Source organism: Vitis vinifera, chromosome 5 (genome assembly GCF_030704535.1).
Source record: "Vitis vinifera cultivar Pinot Noir 40024 chromosome 5, ASM3070453v1".
Lineage (NCBI taxonomy): Eukaryota > Viridiplantae > Streptophyta > Magnoliopsida > Vitales > Vitaceae > Vitis > Vitis vinifera.
Genome location: NC_081809.1, coordinates 21,228,589 through 21,253,493, shown reverse-complemented (window position 1 = coordinate 21,253,493; position 24,905 = coordinate 21,228,589). Strand labels below are relative to the sequence as shown.

At 30.8% G+C, this 24,905-nt stretch overlaps 1 protein-coding gene across 1 annotated transcript; it reads right to left on the bottom strand.

Annotated features, from left to right (window-relative positions):
• Nucleotides 1–227: 227 nt before the first annotated feature.
• Nucleotides 228–2,034, bottom strand: LOC100263433 (xyloglucan galactosyltransferase MUR3). Its single transcript, XM_002265326.5, has one exon. It carries the CDS (start codon nucleotides 1,854–1,856, stop codon nucleotides 423–425), a length of 1,434 nt encoding a protein of 477 aa, XP_002265362.1. The 5' UTR covers nucleotides 1,857–2,034; the 3' UTR covers nucleotides 228–422.
• Nucleotides 2,035–24,905: the final 22,871 nt, after the last annotated feature.

Here is a 24,905-nt window from a genome sequence, read left to right as displayed (position 1 = left end):
ATTTTTTCCTAACTTTATTGTCTCTTTCAAAAGAGCCCATGAATGAAGGGTCGAGGAGCCACTTTTGGGGAAGTTTTCTCTGTGGAATATTCAAATCCATCTCATATCATACAAACCCCTTCTTTGAATTCTCCATATTTGAGATCTTTTAGCTAGAGAGCCATTGCCAATTTCATTCATCTAAGAACTTAATCTAAACATAGATTTTAAAAATTAATGAAGTATGTCTCAAATACTGGTTACTTCTCATTATTGGTATTGAAAGAGTTCTTATCATATATTAAAATTGAAGCCCTTCTACGGCACATTAGAAATTGAAAGAGCCTATGACAGCAATGAAGAAAGAAAAAAAAGAATAAGCTTTAGCTGTATGCAGGTGATGCTGGGGTCCTCCATAAATGGAGACATCCACCCTCTCTTGCTTATCCCACTGTAGACCTCTCCCCCCTCCCCACTCTCCTCATTTCCTTTACTCTTTGAAGAACTTCCCTTATTGATATGTCAAATGCATCTTCAATTGTCTCCAGCTTAGAACTTGGATTGGCATATATGATCTTAGGGATTAGGCTTATTACTTCCTCTCTCATGGCCAACATTCTCTGTTCTGGAATTCCAAGCAACACTTTCTCGATGCTTGCTATCCCCTCTTTTATGTAATTCATTGGAATGAACACAGAATACTTTGTATGCTCCTTGGGTAAATGCCACAAATACTGCCTGTAAGCAGAAACCGGATGGAAGAAAACAGGAATGCAGCCTGCCAGAATCGAATCAAAAGTCGATCGCCGAGTGAATGAATCCCCTGTAGGCTGTAAGCAGAAGCTAGAGTTTTGAAACATCTGCATCACATTAATCGTCTTGCAGTTGTTCTTCTTATCAAATGCACAGTCCAGCAACTTGCATTTATCCCTTGAAGCTCGACACTGATTCATCATCTCTCCCCGAATAGAATCCCCATCTTGAGGTCGATCCGCCCCTGCAAAGGAGAACAAGTACTGCCGTCTCTTTCTCCTCATACTATTCTGCCATTCAAACACCTCACTGTCATGCGAAGGATGGAAGTATGTGGGATAGGGTATTCCAAAGTCATTGTCTGCTCCGTGGCTGGATTCGATCCCGAGAATAGTCATGTTCTCTGATTCAGGCAGCCTCAAAAAATTGCTACCCCAAAAGGATTCGTTGTTAGGCATTCTCCTGAAATCCCATGTAACCCTGCCCACAATCAAGAAATGATCCTTACCCCACATGCGTTTCCACTCGGGCTGCTCTACCAAAAACTTGATCAGATCATTAGAAACAGCATCTCTGACTGATGCATTGAAACCCCAAAGGTGTCGGCTGATTTCAAGGCCAGCATAAAATGGCACATATACAGCAGAAGCCATGGCCGAATCGTTAGTCAAGCACTTGTAATCCTTCATCCTGGTACGGAAAATCACTTCCAGAAGGAATTGGTCTGTGGCAAACCAGCTCTTGTTTGGAAAATCATCAACATCCCCAGAATTTGAAAGCTGGGGACCAAGTCCCGAGTTGGATAGATACTCGCATATATCATACCATTGATTAATGGAATGGCAATCCTCCAGAAGGTCATCGTTGAATCGACTAGGAAGATTATGAACATAAATGTATTGACCCACACACTCATCTACTATAGGATGAATTTGACCAAAAATTTTAGGGGCTCTGGCTGAAAAATTGATGAGTACTCCTTGTTTTAAACCACAAAAATCAAAGAACAGCGCTGATATGAACAAGAACAGACAGAGAGGCAAGAGAACAGACCAGAATTGATTGAGGCACTTCCCAGCGACTGTTTTCTCCATCTGCTTCCAATGCCCTCTTACAGACCACATTCTTCACTGGTATATCTCAAATCCCTACATCAAAACCCTGAAGGATTGCACAAAACCCCTCTCCAAAGATCGAACAAAAGAATTAAATATGAGAGGGAGGGTGTGGCTGTGAGCAGGTTTGTCAATGAAAATTTCATGTTTACTCAAGCACGGAAATACTAAAAATGTATGGGAAATCCTTGTATTAATTGCCTGGGGATTCATTGGCCCCTTTTTCCATTTATATTTATTACATTTATGGTTTTACATGGACGCCATTATAGAAGGTTTTTTTGCTTTTATTCAACCTTTAATTTGGTATTTTAAATATTTTATATAAAAAAAAGGGAGAATTATCTTTTGGGGTAGATGGGCCCCCAAATTAACAAAAGGTCCATATAACTCTTCAAATTGAGTTGGAGGATATGAAATAGTAACGGACAAATATACCCTTTAAGAACATATAAAATATTTTATAAAATTAAGTTAATTAATTTTTTTTTAATAATTTTTTTTTTCAAAAATACTTTAATATTTTTTTGAATATTTTTTTTAAAATTAAGTTAATTAAGTTAAAATAATTTTTTTCAAAAATACTTTAAGAACACATCCAAACAAATATTTTTTTTTCAAATATACCCTTTAATATTTTTTAAAAATAAATTTATTTAATTTAATATTTAAAAAAATATTTAATTTAATATTTTTTAAATACTTTAATTTAATTTAATATTTTTGAAAAAAAAATTATTTAATTTAATATTTGTGAAAACTACTTTTATTTAATTTAGTATTTTTAAAAAAAATTATTAAAAAAAAATTAATTAACTTAATTTTATAAAATATTTTATGTGTTCTTAAAGGGTATATTTGTCCGTTACTATTTCATATCCTCCAACTCAATTTGAAGAGTTATATGGACCTTTTGTTAATTTGGGGATCCATCTACCCCCAAAAGATAATTCTCCCTTTTAATTATCACTATTAATTTGAACAATCCCATTTATATTTTTTTTCCTTATTAAGAAAATAACCCATTAATTATTTCAAGCCTTTTCCCAAAAGCCTCTCCATCTAACCACTTTTATTAACTTTCTATTCTTTTGAATTGAATTTTGTACTTTTCTAGTCTTTTCTTCACTCACTTTTGTAATCTTTTGAAAATCATTCGGACTTGAGAGTTTTTCTTTTTGGACTTTTGTCATTCATCTTCGTGTTTGTGCTTCTTAAATTTATTAGATCCATACTTCACGTTCTAATTTTACTATAGGAAAATGTTTTAATCGTCAAATGATTTCGATTTCAATTTTAATTTCTAAATATAAAATCATAAAATATCCACGAGAATAAAAACAAATCCTATTCCAATTTTTTATAATCATATAGGGTGAAACTATGTACCGAAGAACAACTTTTCGATGTCATACCTCCACATATTATCTAATGGGATATAGCCACGTGTATAAAATATAATAAAAAAATTAAATAAAACCTATTAATGAATGATCAAAATCCTATCTAACATATCCAATGGTCTAAAATAATTCTTTCGTACCATAGAATTCTCCATATATATTAATATTAAATTTGAATTTTAGATTATTTATTTTAAATCTGTAAATATATAATATCAGCCCATGGTGGGGTGAGACTGTGCCCATGGATTTAGCCCCACGGGATTTGTATACATCGACAATGGACTTAGCCCTACGAGATTTGCCCACAACGTCTTCAGATCTTCAGGGACAGGATATTTCCACTGGCCTACTGTTTCCGTAATTAACTCCCAGCTTTCTTAAATTATTATCTATTTTTATTTTCAAAAAAAATAAAAATTAGTTTTTATTGATTAAAATATACTTAATTAATCAATTTTTTATTAATTACAATGATTTAAAAAAATGTAAAGAAAAAAAAAAAGAAAGAGAAAAATGATAAATTACAATTTCATTATTTTTTATGGGTAAAGATGCTTGGTATTATCCACTATCGTGGAAAGCATGGTTGTGAAAGGTTGATTAAAGAAGGAATCAAAGTTGCTTAGTGTGGCGTGATTAAAGGAGTTGGCTCTGGGATGTCGGTAGAAGGTGGTCTCACGGATCTCAACCGGATTCCTTCTATCAACCCTCATAATAAGGGTGGGGCAGTGTCCCTCCTCTGGTCCACCCCCCTGCGGCAGTCCAGTCAACAAACAAGTTAAAAAATCAAATTCTAGCAAAAGCCCCTTAACAAAGGGAAAGGAAGGGCCCACCAAAAATGTGTGATGAAGGGGCTTGGTCCAAAAGGGAGATCCTCCTTAGGGGCCTCACATTTTCCTTATATATTATGAAGTACAATTGCGGCTCAAGTAAACCCTAGTTTAGAGATTAACCTCAATTAAAGTGAGACGATTATCATTGGCAAATAAGAATTTTTTTTATTTGTTGAGTATTCAAGATAATGTTGTGTTCACACATGATTCTAGGATTTCCATATGTGAAAAAAAGAGGTAAGATTAATATTAAAGATAGTTTGACTTCCTTAAGTTTCCTCTTACAAAAATGTATAATCCAAAGTTAGAAATTATTGTTGGCAAAATGGTCGCAAGGATTGTTTGGATGTTTGAAGTTGTTGAGATTCTAATATGTTTTCATCTCAATGTCAACTTAAACGATTTTAGTTTTGAAAGCGATAGGAGATCTAGAAAATGATTAATTATTCAAAAAAAAAAAGACAATTAGGAGAGGTGATAGACTTTGTGTAAGCATTCCATAACTTCGCATACATTTATCTTTCTATTATGCAAGATGATCTACTCTATGGCTAAATTTCTTTACCTTTATAACACTTAAAACTTATTCTTAGGCACCGATGGCATGATTTTGAAATAGGAAGAAAATCTCAATTTAATTGAAAAATTAACTTTTACTCGCTAACCAATTAATACAATAAGAAATAGTGTTATTGAAGAACATTGAAAGGTAATTAATCTCTTATTCCCCTATTTGTTTTTTGTAAATAAGAAAAAATTCTTCATAGATTGACATAGTAACACAAGTACATTTTTCTAGTTTAATCATTCCTATAATACAACATATAACAAAGAAACATCTTAATGTAGCTTATAAATGGTCAATACTTTGTTGAGCACATATCTAGCCACATACCTCAAATCTTCATGTCAAATTACAATATTCCATCACAATAAACTTCACCTGCATTTCAAAAAATAAACTAAAAGGGAACGTAACATAGCTCAGTATGGATAGGTTTTCCTTATTGAAAATTTAAGTCATTGATATGTCACTCATAACTATATATATCATTGCTAGTACTTATTTGTTTGCTAATGAGAAAATCTATGGGATTGTGTAGTAGAAAGGGGATTAAAAACATAATAATTTGTATCTAGCAAGAATGGAAAGATTTAAAGACAGGAAGTGAGCCTTTTAGCACAAGAAAAGAAACCTTAGGAAGTTTGGGCATGTACATATCAACAACCACATGGCACAACCGTAGAAGAGGAACAAGAGAGCTAATCAACAATCATCGCCATGCTCTTAAGGAACCTACCATGCTGCAAGGCATTAAATATGAGTAAACCTGCATCATCATTATCCTAATTATGGGCTAGTGTTGAAAGTAAAAAGATCACCATTGAAGAAACTTGATCCAAAGGATGGGTAAAATGTCAACATAATGGTTTCACCCCACATTTAACTATCAAATCATAAATACCATGCCATAATCATCACTGAAACAATTAAAACATTAATGAGAGACATAATGAAATCATTAAAGGCCGCAAATAACCAATATAACCATTAATTTCATACACCTCAAGCGTGGCACAACTATAAGAAAAGAATCTCACCAAGAACAATGTATGGACACAATAAGTTAATCATCTTTTTTATTGTTTTGTCTTCCTTTTCCTTTAACTAACTTGATCTTCCAAGAAGGGTTGGACTTAGCGACCCTATCCTATCCTTTGTTGTTTTCTTTATTATGTCTCTTTGGATTATAGAAGGTGCTTAGCTCACATTCTCAAAAAGAGGACAAAATAGATTGGCAATGTTTGTGGGAAACAAACATACAAAACCTATACTTGAGCTAAGTTAATCATGGTACAAACGCACACTATTAGTTGATGCCACCAAGTAATACACCAATGGCACAGATAAGAGAGCAAATGGAAGAGATGGAATGAAAATTCCAAAGGGAATCAAAAGAAACAAGATCCTGGCTAGTAGAGTTAAGAGGCACAATGAGAATCTTGCCTAAGAAAACATCAACTACGACAGAATCTTCATGAGGCCAATCACTAACAAAGCCACCCTAAGTCGAAGCTCTCTCACTAGAGCCATGTTAAGAAGACTAAGCTCCAAAGAACATGTTTATTTGAAAGAGAATTAGTTAACTCAAAATGAACATAAGAAGTCCTATACCACAAGGAGAAAAGCGAGAACACATTAGGTCTCGGCTCAAGTGTTTAATATGATAATAATACTGTTAGGATGGAGTTTATTGATTATTTAAAAATTTTTCAATTGCACTTTAATCTATCCTTATTTTATGCATTGTATTTTATGAGCATTCTATCATGCATCTCTTGCATTGCACATGACTTAGGTGTATAAAGAGTTACACAAAAGATCTAAGTCACAAGTTTCTTACAAGTAGATGACTTGCTCACAGTCGATTCATGGACTTAGGCAATCCATTTGATATTGTAGTCTACTACCTCCTAAGTGGAGGGATGACTAGTCTTGGCCATTGAAATGTGTTTCCCATGGTAGGTGCATTAGTATATATAGTTACATATTGGATAAGACCTACAGTGAATCATGACCTAAGGTTATTAGGTAGTCATGACTTCACTATGTTTTCATATTGTATTGTCTATCAACCTAAAAAGAACACTGAGCTTATGCCAAAGTTAGTAGTGGCTTTAATATGGGTAAAGTCCTAAAGTGTTATATATATTTTTTATAGATTCAATCATTGTTGATGGAAGTTGATAGCAATAGGTATTCTTAATAAAGGCACCATCATATTTCATAGGTTTTAGACTGTGTCCACTTGGGTAATCCTAAGGATGTGCATTCAAGTAAACTATGGTCATAGTAGTTTTTTAGGTAGAACTTAATATAAGCTCTTTGTAAGCTAGGATATATCAATTTATCACACTATAAGATGATCTACAACTTAAGGATGGTAGAGGTTATCTTGAGAGGTTGATAATTTTCACCTTGTTAGATTAAGGACACCATATCATGGGGAGACTATATACAACTGATAGTAAGTTACAAATCTGAGCACTTATTGTCTCATTTTTACTTACATAGAGTACTCGAATGCACTTGATTCTTTGTTGTGGGATGTTGAATCAACTTTAGAATTAGATTTTGAGGAAGCCAGTATTGTCCTATGAGTCTCAATGGTCCTCGCTCAAACTTATATACCTTGATGATGCGGGTTATGAGGGTTAATCATCTCTTAGTTCAAGTATGTGTATAAGGGCGTTTTAGTAATTTCATAAGGTTGCACAAGGGTTAGCGAACGATATCTTTAGATTGGGTTAATTGATTAATTAAACAGCTATGTTGGGTTAATTAATCAATTAGAACTCATTTTAGACTAGATTAAGTTATTCAAGCCCAAGGTGGGCTTCAGTCACTTAAGCCTAATAAGAACCTTATACCCCTTAAGGGTTAAGATTTCAGTTTTCTACCATCACTATTGTCTACATTCCAAAGAGAGAGTCAAAGAGAGATTCGTAACTTCCACCCTCCATACTCTCACTATTTTAGTGCTTAGCATGAAGAGAGAGTCATTTAGTGGAAGATCATGAGTGTATGAGATCTTCAACAACATCGTATTTGTTTTTCACTACAAGGAAATGATTTGGGAACATCCAAATCATTGGTAAGCATTCTAATCTTATTATCTAAATCATAGAATTGTTTTTGAATGCATGTATTCCGTTGTGCATAGGATTTAGATAAGCCTAGGGAATTTTGCATGCACCTAACCTGATTCTAGGATAGGGAATGAAATAATTCAAGATTCTCTATAACTAGTATCAAAGCTCTAAATTAAGAAAAAACATGTTAGATCCCTTTTAAGATGTGTTAATCCTTGTTTTACAAGGTTTATTATTTATTCTATGGCCAAAGAGATGACTGTATGTACATGAAATTTTATTATCTATGAATACGATGATTATATACTATGGTCATATGTTAGGTTTGTTTTTATTGATCCCTAGATGGGTTGTAAACCCCATAAGGGGTATACGTTTTTTGTCCATTGTAATTTATTTTTATTTTTATTTTTTTGTAAATTGATTTGTAAACGCTAAATAGTTGTAGTATGGATTTTGATGTAAGAATATCAATCTATGTAACCCATGGAAAGTATGAAGCATTCTGGACAATCACAAGGCGTTCCTACACATTCCTTACTAGAAAAAAAAAGTCCTTTTGGAGAAAATGATGGTCAAAGATGCAGAAATCCATCATCGAATTATGCAAATATGTAGTAGCACTTGAGCAGCTAGATTCAATGTTTTCATAATCGGATTGAACATTGAACAGAAAAAGTTACCAGTTCATAGTTCACTGGTTGAATCGATGGCCGAATTGCGATATAATTAATGATGTCAAAAATATAATTTATTTTTATTTAAGATTAAAAATAATTTTAAATATTTAAAATATATATATAGTTAATAATATTTGTAATATTATTTATTAATTTTTATATAAATGTATTAATATTTTAAATTTATTAATACAATATTAAATATGAAAATATATTGAAAATGGAAAAAATAGTATTTAAATATGAAAACATATTGAAAATGAAAAAAAAATCGTATTATGTAATTTTATATATATACCTATATAGTTGTTCCCTATTAGCTTTCTACACAAGTAAAAGCATAGCATAGTGGAAAGATTTTCCTACTGTAAACTTAAGGTTCCCTATTCAAGCTCCCTTGTTGCAACAACAAATCTTGTTTTTTTTTTTCTTTAAAGCCCTTCACATTGATCCCACATCGGATAAGAGATGAAATATGAAGAGCTTTATAAACCTCTTCCACAAACCAAATGGTTGTTAGGCCATGGGGCTCAGTGTATGACATAATAGTCCATTTTGCAAGAATATGAGTGGGCTGGAATATTAGGCTGTGAGGGAAATTTGGCCCATTTTACAAAAATAAAACAAGCAAAAAGTGGTGGTCTTGACCCGTCGAACTCACCCAGTTCATCGGTCTAATGATTGGTTCAAGCGGTTTGAGACCGACCTAATGGGCAAACGGGTCAAAAAGGGGAATCGGACCGAAAAAACCATTGGTCGATGCTTCAACCGATTCGACAAGCCAGTCTGGTCCCATTTTTTAAATAATGGCTAGATTAGTTCTCCAATGATCACAAGTAACTATAGATTGCTCAAGTGCTTGAAGTTGTATCCAGCGTCCAAAGTTGTTTCAAGTGCTTTTAGCGGCTCCTGCGCCATATTGAGGGTTTTTAAGGGTATTTTGGGTTTTTTTAAGGCTACTAACCCTATTTTTGTTGTAGGCTTATTTTGTTATGTTTGAATCTTAAAAATCCAAATATTTGGGCTACCAAAAAGTAATAAGATCCCTAAGGCCATGGAATCTCACTTTTAATTTTCCTTTTATGCTTATATTCTATATTGCATATCATAGGAAATCTAATTAAAAAAAATTTCAAAATGGTAATTTTGGATTTTCTTATAGAAAATCAATTTTTATGAGGATTTTTTCCAACATTATTTATTTTAGAATTGGATGTTTTTATTATTGGATTGTCATTCCTTTTGGAGCTTTCCTATTGTTTTAGGTTAGATGGTTCTCCAAACTTTCCTACCCTAAAAAAAGGAGAACAACACTAAGATGGTCCTCCAAGCTTTCCCACCTTGAGTGAATAAAGATAACACTAAGTTTATTCAGGTTTTCTCCCTATAAGAGAAAAACTATATTTGGAAATGAATGTTCAAGGATAAATAATATTAAAGCAATTCCTATTTAGCTCTTCACGATAGAATCTTCACAAGGCCAATCATTGACAAAGCCACCCTAAGTCGAAGCTCTCTCATTGGAGCCATGTTAAGAAGACTAAGCTCCAAAGAACCTGTTTATCTGAAAGAGAATTAGTCAACTAAAAATGAACATGAGAAGCCCTATACCACAAGGAAAAAAGCGAGAACACATTAGGCCTTGACTCGAGTGTTCAATATGCTTATAATATTGTTAGGATAGAGTTTATTGATTATTTAATAAAGTTTCAATTGCACTTTAATCTATTCTTATTTTATGCATTGTATTTTATGAGCATTCTAGCATGCATCTCTTGCATTTTACGTGACTTAGGTGTATAAAGAGTCACACAAAATATCTAAGTCACGGGTTTCTTACAAGTAGATGACTTGCTCACAGTCGATTCATGGACTTAAGCAATCCATTTGAGATTGTAGTCCACTACCTCCTAAGTGGAGGGATGACTAGTCTTGACCATTGAGATGTGTTTCCTATGGTGGGTGCATTAGTGTATATAGTTACATATTGGATAAGACTTACGGTGAGTCATAACCTAAGGTTATTAAGTAGTCATGACTTCACCAAGTTATCATATTGTATTGTCTATCAACCTTAAGAGAACACCGAGCTTGTGTCAAAGTTAGTAGTGGCTTTGACTTATAGATGAGTGACTGAACTTCACTGTTGTACCAAAATACTTAACCTTTTTACGTAGCAACTCTGGTCAAGAAAAATTAGAGAAAGAGTTACTATGACTTTTGTAATACTCTGGGTATCGTCCTTAATGACCAGCTTATGGAAATTGTCAATACTTGAATAAATGAATTGCTTTTGTTTAAATCCTAAATTGAAAAACAATTTAGGAATTATTTTTTATGAAATGAGATTGAGTGAATGAAACTAAATTAATAACAAACTAAATATTGATTTTTAATTCAATCGATTCAAGTTTAGGGTTTTCCACAATCCAACTTAAGGTATAGAAATAGAGAAAACAAGGGTTTCTTAAGTAAAGTGATCTTAGAGTTTTGGGATCCTTGGCCGCTCATGGTCAACTTGAGTTCTATAACTAAAATTGCATCTGACACCTAATTTTACTTTTTAAAACATATTCCTAAGACCATCAAATGAATGAGACTGATTACTAGTTTAAGATTTGGCTTTTTAACCCTTCATACTCTTTATAGCTTTGTTTTGAGGTAAATAACGATAGAAAAAACGAGCATAACCAATGATCAAGAATTTTCAAGAATCACTAGTATCGGGTAATAACCTACTCTATCATTCTCTAAACTAACTCACAAGGATAGGATAAAAAATTTTGATAAATTGTCACCCAACCAATAATTAATCTCATTGTTATAATAATTTACCCATTGTCCCTATAGGTTTCCTAGCCCTTAGGTTTTCATGTTTCAAGCCCCAAGTTGGCTTTTTAGCCTCTCATGGGGGTGATGTCACATTCACAATTCATAATAGGGTAAAAAATCATTATTTGAATCAAAAGAAACTAAAAAATATATATTTAATAAAGAATAAAAAGAAAACAAACCAAAGTTTTCATCTTCTTCCACTTTCAATGTCCAACTCTCCGGAAAAACATCCAAGATCCTCAAAACCTAGAATCAAGAGAGTTTATATAATATCATCAATTACCTAACATGTGGCACACTCTCATTGGCCACTCATTACAAAAATAATTATCTAAAATGATTAAAAAAATAATAAAATGATGATTTCTAGTCATGTGGGGTCCACTTAGGGCAGATAGAGTGCCCTAGATGCAATTCTCAAGGTAGAGGAGGTGAAACATCAAAGTGGAAGCGGGTGAATTCGAAATTGGGGTCATTTCAAATTGGACTTCGAATTCATAAGTTAAATTTCGAAATCATATTGAAATGGCCCCTCAATTTTATATAGTTGTCTTCAAATGGCTATAACTTCCTCACTTCAACTCCGATTTGCACACCGTTTGAAGTGTTAGACTTCTGACTTCCCAAGCTTTGAAATGATATATAATATGTCTAAAATGGACTCTAGAAAGTTCTTAAAATTTGTCCTCAAATTCGGAGTATATGTTGTCACCATATTTTGAGTTCTAAATTTCCATGCAGCTGAATCTTGCTCTATGCCTCATTTCCCATGTTTTCTTGCCTTCTTTCTTACTCCATAATGGTCATTTCTCATTTTTCAAACTCATGATATCCTCATCTTGCCTTTTCTCATGGTCCATGAGTCTTGACTCACTTATTTACTCATTTAATCTTTTCTTGATCTTTCAAAATCTAAAGTGATTCAACTTACACCCTTTTCTTCCCTTGAACCTAAGATAAATCTCTAAAGTGTAAGTTAAACTCATGTCTAGGGTCTTAACATCTATTTAGGTCAATTTGGGTGATTTGAATGTCCTTTGGTGCACAAATCATATCAAATATGTGTCATTAGAGCACATACTTTGGATCCAATTAGTGAGGTCCTAAAGTGTCATATATTTCTTATGGATTCAATCATTGTTGATAGAATTCGGTATCAATAGGTATTCTTAATAGAGACCCCATCATATTTCGTAGGTTTGAAACAATGTGTCTTCTTGGATAATCCTAAGGATGTGCATTCAAGTAAACTATGGTCATAGTAGTTCTTTAAGTAGAACTTAACATAAGCTCTTTGTAAGTTAGGATATATCAATTTACCATACTATCAGAATATTTGTAACTTAAGGATGGTAGAGGTTTATGGACCCACGTTTTTCACTTGCGTCCCCACTCGACGACGAGACTCGTTTTTTATTTATTTGTGAAAATTTGATTTTTAGAAAGAAAAAAAAAGACTTGGAGTCACCACTTATTTTAGTTTTATTTTTTAAGGGGAAAAACAAAATAAGACATAAAAACCCTAACTGTGACTCTTGAAGGAAAAAAACAGGTACGTGAAAAACCAAGTCTGGGTTTGAGTATTAGGTTACCTATTGAGAAGGTACGATGGTGAACCATAATACCCCTATAAGCGCGTATACATACGATCTCTACTAAACAAAATAAGGGAATTATGATAATTAATTAATTAATTGTAGATACCAAGATTAAATGAACAAATCAATATACACAAAAATGATAATAAAATCAAATTACAAGAATGCACAAAATATATGACAAGAGAATTATGCAATATGATTTATTGAACTAAATAAAAAAGATATTTCAAAAGAATTATTTTTCCAAAAATTTCAAAGCATTTTATTAAAAACAATTTTGAATTAATCATTTCAATTTATTTATATACAAAAAAAAATATTTCAATCTATTTTCTTCAAGTGATTTGATTCAATTCCATTTGTATTCTACACTTATTGTATCAAAATAATTTATTACAAAAATTTAATTTGGCAACAAAAATTATTTTTACTTGCTTTTACTAGAAAAAGAATGAACTTTGTTTACAAAAATATTTCAATTTGATTTTATTCAAAAGGAATTAATTTCTTTACAAAGAAAATATTTTCAATCCAATTTTATCAAGAAAAAATATTTCTACAACTTCAATTTACAAATGCAATTCTTATTAAAAAAAATTATTTAAGGTCTTTACCTACAAAAATTACTTTTAATTCCATTCTACTTAAAGAAAGAATTTATTTATTTAAAAAAAAAACATTTTTTTTGAACAATTTTATCTAAAATTAGCATTTGGGACAATTTTATTTTTAAAAAAAAAAACAATTTTTTGAACATTTTTTTTATTAAACAAAGAAATTTTGGGACAATTATTATTAAATACAATTTTCTTGGATTTTTCTAAAAGCATTTTTCTAAATTTTTATAAAATAAAATAAAACTTTCTTTTATTAAGAAAAAATGTTTTAGAACTATTATTTTATTAAAACATGTTTACTGAATTGTTTCTCTTATTTAAACAAAATTTCTGGTATGTTCGATATTCTATTCTGCACACAACTAATAAACATATAAAAACGAATATTTATAGAAACCAATAAAAATAAAACTCAATGGTAGTGAGAAATAAAACGTGTACCCAAATAAGCTTACAAGGTTACAACAAGTTCAATGTCTTCCTCTAGCTTTTCGAGTCTCATTTTCTTTCACGAAATTTCGTGCTTCATGTGTCATAAATCCGTACTCAGCCAATAGAATTGCGGAATGTGTCCATGCAAAAACAAAAATAATTCAAATGTAAATGTCTAGAAATATATAAAGTTCACAATAGATATTCAAGCCCAAATTCAAACTTCAAATTAGCTTAACAAATTTCGTCAATCAAAATGTGCCCAAATTAGCAAATATAATCGAATAAAAATATCTTACATGTCATAGGCCCTAATCCAAAATTTTCAAATTAATAATCAATATATAAGCTCAATTAATCAAACTCAAAACATGATAAATTAAAATAAATTCCATTAGGGTTAAACTTAATATCTCATAATTCAAGTCTAATTTAATATACAAACCTAAATCAACAACCAAAATCAACCCAATTTAATATGCAAACCCACATCCAAAATATACCACAACATTATATTATGTCCAAATTAAATGATTCAAATGAGCACAACTATATAAATCATCAACTAATTTAACCCAAATTAGCAAATTCCAAATTAATTCATCAACAATAAATTAGCTCAAATTTCATATTCATTCTCCAATAACATATTAACCCAAATTCCATATTAATTAACAAAGCCCAAGTTTCATATTAATTTAATAATTCAAATCTCACAAACAACAATTACTATTAAAATCATATAAAATAATAATAGTAATAATAAAAATAATAATAATAATAATAATAATAATAATAATAATAATAATAATAATAATAATAATAATAATAAGAAAAATAAGATTAATATATATATAAATGCATAAACGGGCTTACACTTGTTTTTTTTTTTTAAGATTCTACGGGCTGTCAGAATTGCTCGCCAGCGACAGTTTGCCAGCAGTGTAGTTGAAGAGAGAAACAAAAATAAAAATAAAATAAAATGAAAAAGAAAGAGAATAAGAGGAAAAAAAATGAAAAATAATGGTAAGATGAAAAAAGAAGGGAAAGGAAGGTGGCCCCGATTGCTGGAAATGGTGTTGTCGACGGTAGCTCATCGGTGATGACTGGTTGGTTGTGGGTATGGAGACAAGTTTTGTGGGAAAAAAAATAGAAAATGGAAAAGAAATGGAAAAAAAATAGAAAGAACAAAATGGGGGGCATGTGGCAGTGTGTGGGTAGGGCTATAGGAAGAAAGAAGAGAGAGAGAACATTTGGAAAAAAAAATTGGGTCGCACCAAAATCCAAAGAAAAAATGAAAATGAGAAAAGAAGGAAGAGTGAAGAGATGAGAGGGGATGGGTCTCTTGACATGAGTGGTACGGCCAAGAGAGAGAGAGTGGGTGGAATGGTTGGGAAAGGTATGGGAGAAAAATAAGAGAGAAGAGAAAAAAATGAAAAAAAGAAATAAAAGAAATATTATATTATAATATAATATAATATAATAATCATAACAATAATAATAATAATAATAATAATAATAATAATAATAATAATAGTAAAATAATAAAATAAAATAAAACAATATACAAAATAATAAAAACTAATAATTAAATGGTGAGTGGTCCAAAAATATGATATGTAATTAGGATTTAAATTTAAGGATAAAATTGACTTCAAAATTAATGTAAAAATGAAATTGGGACAAATTTTGGGGTCTACAAGGTTATCTTGAGAGGTTGATAACTTTAACCTTGTTAGATTAAGGACACCATATCATGGGGAGACTATATACAACGGATAGTAAGTTACAAATTTGAGCACTTATTGTCTCATTATTATTTACATAGGGTAATAGAATGCACTTGATTCTTTGTTGTGGGATGTTGAATTAACTTTAGAATTAGATTTTGAGGAAGCCAGTACTGCCCTATGGGTCTCAAAGGTCCTCGCTCAAGCTTATATACCTTGATGATGTGGTTTATAAGGGTTGATCATCTCTTGGTTTACTTATGTGTATAAGGGTATTTTAGTAATTTCATAAGGTTGCACAAGGGTTAGTGAACGATATCTCTATATTAGACTAAGTGATTAATTAGACGACTATGTTGGGTTAATTAATTAATTAGGACCCATTTTAGACTAGATTAAGTGACTCAAGCCCAAGTTGGACTTAAGTCACTTAAGCTCAATAGGAACCTTATAAATATCCCCTTAAGAGTTAAGATTTCAGTTTTCTACCACCACTATTATCTACATTCCAAAGAGAGAGTCATAACTGCCACCCTCCAAACTCTCACCATTTTAGTGCTTAGCATGAAGGGAGAGTCATCTAGTGAAAGATTGTGAGTGTACGAGATCTTCAACAACATCGCATTTGTTTTTCACTACAAGGAAATGTTTTGGGAACATCCAAATCATTGGTAAGCATTCTAATCTTATTATCTAAATCATAGAATTATTTTTTAATGCATGTATTCCGTTGTACATAGTACTTAGATAAGCCTAAGGAATTTTGAATGCACCAAACTTGATTTTGGGATAAGGAACGAAGTAATTCAAGATTCTCAATAAATAGTATCAAAGCTCTAGATTAAGAAAAAACATGTTAGATCCCTTTTAGGTTGTACTAATCCTTGTTTTACAAGGTTTATTATTTATTCCAGGGCCAAAGAGATGACTATATGTACATGAAATTTTATTATCTATGAATATGATGATTATATATTATGGTCGTTTGTTAGATTTGTTTTTATTGATCTTTAGATAGATTGTAAACCCCATAAGGGGTATAGGTTTTTTTGTTCATTGTATTTTTATTTTATTTTATTTTATTTGTAAATTGGTTTGTAAACTCTAAATAGTTGGAGTATAGATTTTTATGTAAAAATATCAATCTATGTAACCCATGGAAAGTATGAATCATTCTAGACAATCACAAGGCGTTCCTACACATTCCCTTAGAAGAAAAATGAGTCCTTTTGGAGAAAACAATGGTCAAAGATGTAGAAATCCATCATTGAATTATGCAAATATGTAATATCACTTGAGAAGTTAGATTCAATGCTTTCATAATCAGATCGGACATTGAACCAAAAAAGTTACCGGCTCACAGTTCGTTGGTCAGACTGGTGGTTGAACCGCGGTCGAACCATGGTCGAACTGGTGATTTCATAAATTTATAATTTATATTTTATTTAAAATTAATAATATTTGTAATATTATTTATTCATTTTTATATAAATGTATTAATATTTAAAATTTATTAAACAAAATATATACAATATTACATATGAAAATATATTGAAAATGGAAAAAAAAAACATGTATTTAAATGTGAAAACATATTGAAAATGAAAAAAAAATCGTATTATGTAATTTTATATATATACCTATGTAGTTGTTCCCAATTAGTTTTCTACACAAGCAAAGGTGTAGCACAGTGGCGAGATTATCCCACTATAAACTTGAGGTCCTCTATTCAAGCTTCTTTGTTGCAACAACAAATCTTTTTTTTTCTTTAAAGCCCTTCACAATAATCCCACATTGGAAATGAGACGAAATATGAAGAGCTTTATAAACCTTTTCCACAAACCAAATGGTTGTTGGGCCATGGGGCTCATTGTATGACATAATAGCCCATTTTACAAGAATAGGAATGGGTTAGAATATTAGGTTATGAGGGAAATTTGGCCTATTTTGCAAAAATAAAACAAGTAAAAAGTGGTGGTCTTGACTCGTCAAGCTCACCTAGTTCATCAGTCCAATCGTCGGTTCAAGCGGTTTGAAACCAGCCCAATGGGTAGACAAGTCAAAAAAGGGAACTAGACCAAAAAGGCCACTGGTCGATAATTCAACTGGTCTGACCGGCCAATCTGGTCCAATTTTTAAAATAATGGCTACATTAACTCTCCAATGATCGCAAGTAGCCATCAATCGCTCAAGTGCTTGAATTTGTATCCAACGCCCAAAGTTGCTTTAAGTGTTTCTAGCGGCTTATGCGTCATATTGAGGGTTTTTAAGGGTATTTTGGGTCTTTTTTAAGGCCACTAACCCTATTTTTGTTGTAGGCTTTTTTTGTTATGTTTGGATCTTAAAAATCCAAATATTTGGGTTACTAAATAAGTAATAAGATCCCTACATCCATGGGAATCTCACTTTTATTTTTCCTTTTATGCTTATCATAGGAAATCTAATTAAAAGATTTTTCAAAATGGTAATTTTGGATTTTCTTATAGAAAATCAATTTTCATGGGGATTTTTTTCAACATTATTTATTTTAGAATTGGATGTTGTTATTATTGGATTGCCATTCCTTTTGGAACTTTCCCATTGTTTTAGGTTAGATGGTTTTCCAAACTTTCCAATCCTAAAATAAAGAGAACAACACTAAGATGGTCCTCCAAGCTTTCCCACCTTGAGTGAAGGAACATAACACTAAGTTCTTCAGGCTTTATCCCCACAAGAGAAAAAGAACTATATTTGGAAATGAATGTTCAAGGATAAATAATATTAAAGTAATTCCTATTTAGCATTATCATTCCAATTCAAGTAATAAATAAGGATTTTGGAAAAATCTCATGATGGATATTTTAAGAAGCTTACCTAAATTTACTTAAAGTCTTTTATTTCAAAATATTAAGAGAGAGAGAATCATAGGAAAGCCCACAACCTCCAATATCAAGCTCATCTTGATTTTGGATCTATCACCATCCTAAAGATGAGATAACCTAAGGAATCAAGACATATACTATACTTATTGGACAATACCATATATGTTTGTACTGGGAGTAGTCAATTCAAAATATGGAACTTTTCACTCGGTAACATTGATGACAAGGATCTTGGTTATACACTTGACTTAAACATAAAGTCATAGAATCACCTAAAGTGGTCCTACTTGCATATGCTGCAAGTCGAACAAAAAGGTATGTTAATTAATACCTTAGAACAACCTTTTAAGGTTTAAGGTAGGTTGATAAATTAAAGAGGGTTTCTATCCTAGTAATAAAAATCATGTCCTACCTAAAGTAGGCTTAATTTTTGTGACACTAGGATACCTTGCATAGATATATGTATTTGAGTGAACTACATTTTTTCTAAATTTATTATGATCTTTCCTTAAATGATCAGTTTCCTTTAATAATCTAGGGAATGTTTTATTTGTTACAAGAATCATGTCTTATAACCCTATCACTCTTATTCTCACTGATAATAAGTTGAACATACAAAATTATGTTGGTTGGAAAATAATCTTAGACATAGTGCTCACTATAGAACAGTTGAAATGGGTAAGTTAGGAGTTTGCTCCACTTATTCCCAAATCATAATGATTTTTCCATGCAGGAAAATAAAAATGCTCATTCCTAGTGGCAAGGAGCAGATGAGAAGGTCCATTGTATTATACTTAGGTCTCTTAATAATGTGTTGCAATAGCAACACATAGGTATTTCCACTAGCTATGATATTTTGTTAAGCCTATAGAAGATGTTTGGTGATAAGGATAGGTTAGCTAGGCAAGTTGCCCTAAGGTTCATTACGAACACTAAGATGATAGAAGAAATTCCCCTTAGAGATCATATAATTAATATGATTGAACTCTTTAATGAGACAAAGACCCTTAGAGCTGAGATTAATTGGGAAACCTAGGTCAACACAATCCTAGAGTTCTTATCAAATTCATTAAAGTAGTTTAAGTTCATTATACTATGAATAAGTTAATGATAAGCTTGCCTTAATTGATGAGATAACTCTAGATGGTTGAAGGGATTCTCAAGGACGCTAGAGGTGTTCACATAGTAGTGAAAGATTTTTCAGGTTATTCCCATAATTAGAATAAGAAGAATATTTTCAAAAAAAAACAAACAAGGAAAGGCTAAGGCTAGGAAATGTAAGAGCAAGGAAAACAACAAATATTTCATTTGTGGTAAGAAGGGCCACTAGAAGAAAAAATGTCTTATCTACCTAAAGAGAAAAAAGTAAACTTTATTCATTCTTAGTTGAATCATGATTAGTAATGAATTCCACCAATTCATGATGGATAGATTCTAGGGCCACTAACCATATCTATAATTCTATATAGGGGTTTTAACTAAGGAAATTTTTGAATGAAGAAAAGATGTACTTGACTTTAACATCTACTGCAAGGATTGTTATGTAAGCAGTGTGAGACATTACCCTAGTATTAGAGAATAATAAACATCTAAAACTCAAGGATTGTCTTTATGTACCTGAGTTTAGAAGGAACTTGATTTCAATTTCTAGTATAAATAAATCGAATTATTCAATTTATTTCAATAAAAGTGTTTTTATTATAAAGAATGGTTCATTTATTTGCTTAGGTCCATTAGTTCACAATCTCTTTTGTATCACTTTTATTTCTATTTTGTTTATTGTTGAAAATCATCATGTCTCACTAAAGAGAAAGATACCTAGCACTAATTAGACATGTTTATGGAACAATGCTTTTAGGGAGTAAAATGACTAGTAAACCTAATTCGGACCAATGACTCCCAATTATCCATTTCCATGACACATCAATCCACAAATCACCTTCAACTTACATTTAAAATTAAAATTTCAGTGGTAGTAGTGGAAATGTGATGAATAAGGGTCTTTTTTTTTCACTCAAGTAATTATCACACTTCCCTTAGGCACTTCAACAATTGTGCACTACTTACATACACGAAGAAGGAAGCACACTTCACTACCCCAGCTTACATAACACTCACAAAGCGCACCCTTACAACCATAAGTGTGTTATTTTTTACTAATAAGCTAAGCACACCTCAGCAACCCTAAGTACAGAATTTTCCTTTAATAACACCACACACCTCTCCAATTCATAAGTACGCACTTCTCTCCTTCATCTATGAAGCTTATCCTAGATAGTTTCTACTTTAATGCATTGCTTCGATTGCTCCACCTTGAGCTCATGCTACACCTTCCTATCATTGCACACTCAAGGTTGCGTAGCACTTAATGCCCTTAGAGAGTTTATTGATCCACCCATATCACTATGTTATCATACTAAAAAGAAAAAAAGTGTAGTTAGCCGCTCCACAATGACATTCCACACTTAGAGCACCAACATGGGTAGGTAGCTTAGCTTAATAGGACGGTTTCAGAGCAGTAAGGGACAAAGGAAACTTCATATCTATAAATGCAAGAATTGTAAATAAATAAGGAGAAAGAGAAATGATAGGGAAATAAATTAGATTTTTTTTTAATTGTTTTCTTGTATTTTCTTTCCCCAATCTTTTTGAGTTTATAATTTTTTTATGTTTTAATATTTGTTTCTATGTTTTCTTTTTAGTTGTGTTTTTTACCTTTTATTTTCTTCACTCTCTCTCTCTCTATATATACATACACACACACATACACACTTATATATATATATATATATATATATATATATATATATATATATATATATATATAAATCACTTTTGTATACCAAAAAATAAAAATAAAAATTAATTTGGTTACAAATAAAATTGAATTGAAATTTATTTTGTACATAAATTTATAAAAAGTATTTTTCTAAACAATTCATAAAAATCACTTTTCTTAAATAAGAATTAAATTAAAATACCTTTGTAAATAAAACTACCAAATTCATTCTCTCTAGCAAAAGTAAATAAAAATTATTTTTCGAATAAATAAAATCTTTTTATTTTAATTTATTTAATTTATATACATATTTTCACTCAATAAATTCTCTTAATAGTAATAAGTAAGGATGACTTTCTTGAAAATAAAAATCCGATTCAATTCAATTCAAATAAAATTATTCGGTATTTTTTTTAAGTTAAAACATTTTTTTGTAAATTAAAAACATTAACCCAAAATTCTTCTGCCAATAGTTTCGTTCAAAATTATCTTAATACCACGTCGTGACATTTGAAATAATAAAACCTTCTTTTAATTAACCTAATAAATCGATTCATAACTTTCTCATTTCATTTATTTTGCTTATTCTTGTAGTTTGATATTTACCCTGACTTATGTGTATTTCTTTCTTTTCCTTTTTTTTTTCCTGGTATTCATGATTAATTAATTAATTGTCACAGTTTCCTCAATTTGTTTAGTAGAGACCATAGGCTCACCACCGTACCTTCTTGATAGGTAACTTGACCCTCGAATCTAGACTCAATTTTATTTTTATTTTCCAAATAAGGAGTCACACAAGGTTTTCTTTCTTATTTTATTTTTTCTTTTAAAAATAAACTAAAATAAGTAGCGATTCCAACTTTTTTTCAAAAATCAATCTTTTACCAAATAAAAAACGAATCACGTTGTTTCAAGTGGGGACGCACGTGAAAAATATGGGTCCATAGGAGTATTTATAGAAAATCATTTGTGAGTCATTTACTTATTAACTCCTAAAACTAACTATTATGTAGTTGTTGAAAGGGATATTATAGATATTTGACATATAAAAATACTAATAGTGAGTGATTTACTTATTTATCATTTAAACTAGTCATTATATAGTTGTTGGTAGGGATAATATAGACATTTGATGTGAAAAAGAAAAAATAACTATTGATTCACTTTTTTATCCCTCAAACTGGTCGTTATATAGTTATTAAAAGGGGTATTATAGATATTTGACATGTAATAAAAAGTAAAAGTAATATTTGAATTAGCCAAGTGGGTCAGTATGATAGGTTGGCACGATGGCACAACGGGGTCATCTCTTTAGGCCTAGCACGACCTGCTTCTTTGGGTCATGACAACCCGACCCTCTATAGTAACTGGGTCATGCCGACCCGAACTAGCCTTTTGGTGTGTCAGGCCATGAGCCAAAATAGGCGGCCCGACCCATTAGAGATCTTTATCCCAAAACCACCCAGTAGAAGAAAAAGAAAAACCTCTCTCTACTACATGTCTCCACCTATTGAACTCTCTAGAAATGTCTAGAAGCCTTCAAAAAAATAGCCAAAACATATGAGTCTCCCTATGAACCTAAAATAAGGGTCTATACAAATATATTCAAATTACATTTTCATAAAAAAAATTATTTATTTATTTGCTTTAGATCGAATAAAATAATTAGATTTTTGTCTTTTATCCGTGTTAGTTACCTATTGAATCAAGCTTTTAGATATCCACTAAAAACCATGTTTTCGGTATCTTACCTAGAATAGCGTTAAACTAGAGAAATTCAAAGGGTACACAAAGTTGGTTTTAAAAAAAAAAATTAATAAATATTTTAATGGAAAAGATTTTTATTAATTATTCTAATAAAAAATTGAATGAATTTTAAATCATGTTGCCTATGTGTTATTTTACGGTTAAACTAGAGTTTTGGGGCAAAATAACCCTTTCATAAAAACAAATGTAAGGTTTAACCCTTTTACAAAACTTATGTTAAAACTTAAAAGGGGAAATAATATAACTATACATCAACTAACAAAAACATGAGATTTTAGAACTTTGCTTTTTGTTTTTTAATTTTAGTGTAAAATGGGTAAAAATATTGTCTATTCATGCACTCCAATTGTGCTTTCAAAATCGTTCCACAATTACCCTCAAAAGTAAAAGACAAAGTACACACTAATTTAATACCACATGTTAACAAATACATGTCTCATTTATTTTTATTATTTCTCTCACATCAATATATCTCACTTACCACTTGCCATGTTCCCATTTTTTTTCTTTTTTTTCTTTTCTTCTTTTTCTTTTCCTCTCCTTTCATAATAATCCGTTGTCACCTATTATAGTTTTTATTATTTTTTTTCTCTTTTTCCTTTATATTCTTTTTAATATGCTCATGTATTTTCTTATAAAACTTCTTTAATTTTATTTTTATTTTTTTACTCTCTAACTTCTCCATATTTATTGATTTTAATTATTTTTTGACATATTAAACTTAAAATGATAATATATAATAAATAGTTAATATAACAAATTAAATAAAAACAAAAATATATCATGGACAAAAATGAAAATATTATTCCACAAATAATATACTTGATGATTTTAAATATTAATTATAATAATAAATTTGATAAATTAAGGTTTAAATTTAAAAATTCTATTTTATTATTTAGAGGTTAATGATATAAGATTTTTTATATTAATACTAAACAAAAGATTTATTTATTTTGCAAATTCTATCACATGTAAAAGTAAAAATATCTTTGTAATATTATCTTATTATTGACATTATTTTTCTTTTAATTTTCATTTTAAATTCATCAAATCAAAATCACAATAAGTGATGGTGTTTTTATCATTTTTCTTATAATTTTAATTTGATTGTGGATCTAACTTTTTGTTTGGTTAAAATATTTAATTTTAAATTAAAATAAATTATAAAAGAAAATATATTTTTTCATAAAAATAAAAATTGTACTTAACATTTATATTAATTTCATAAAAAAAAATAGGTACATTCTTCAAAAAAAAAAAAAAAAGGTAAATTCATACATAGGGAAACCAGAACCACTATCATACTTATCATGGCATATTCTTAAAAAAAAAATAGGTAAATTCATCATTTAGGACCCTCAACAAGTAATTGGAGGTCCTCGCCTACCCCAAAACGAACTTTGGAATCTTAGGTATACCCATTCTTAGAGGAACCAAGACCCCTATCACCATTCTCATAGTTCATATATTCCATTGGGGACCCTCGAGAAGAAATTATGGGTTGTTCCCCACCCTAGAAAGGACATTGGAACCCAAGGTACGTCCTAAAGACAATTTGGTACATTCTTTACAAAATTTAATACATCTTTCAAAAAATTTGGCACATCCTTAAAACAATTTGGTACATCCAATCCATGAGCTACTGAGACATCTATATTATTACCCATGGTTCATTTATTTCTTTAGGGATCTTTAGGAAGTAATTAGAAGTCATTCCCTACTCTAAAATGAATTTTGGAACCCTAGGTACATCCTTACGGAAATTTGGTACATTGTAAAGAAATTTTGGTATATCCAATCATCGGGCTATCAAGACCCCTATCTATCTTCCCATGGTCCATATTATCCTTTGAAGACCTT

Bases quoted from the DNA above. Each gene is read 5' to 3' on its own strand.
- LOC100263433 (XM_002265326.5), bottom strand. From the start codon at position 1,856: ATGTGGTCTGTAAGAGGGCATTGGAAGCAGATGGAGAAAACAGTCGCT.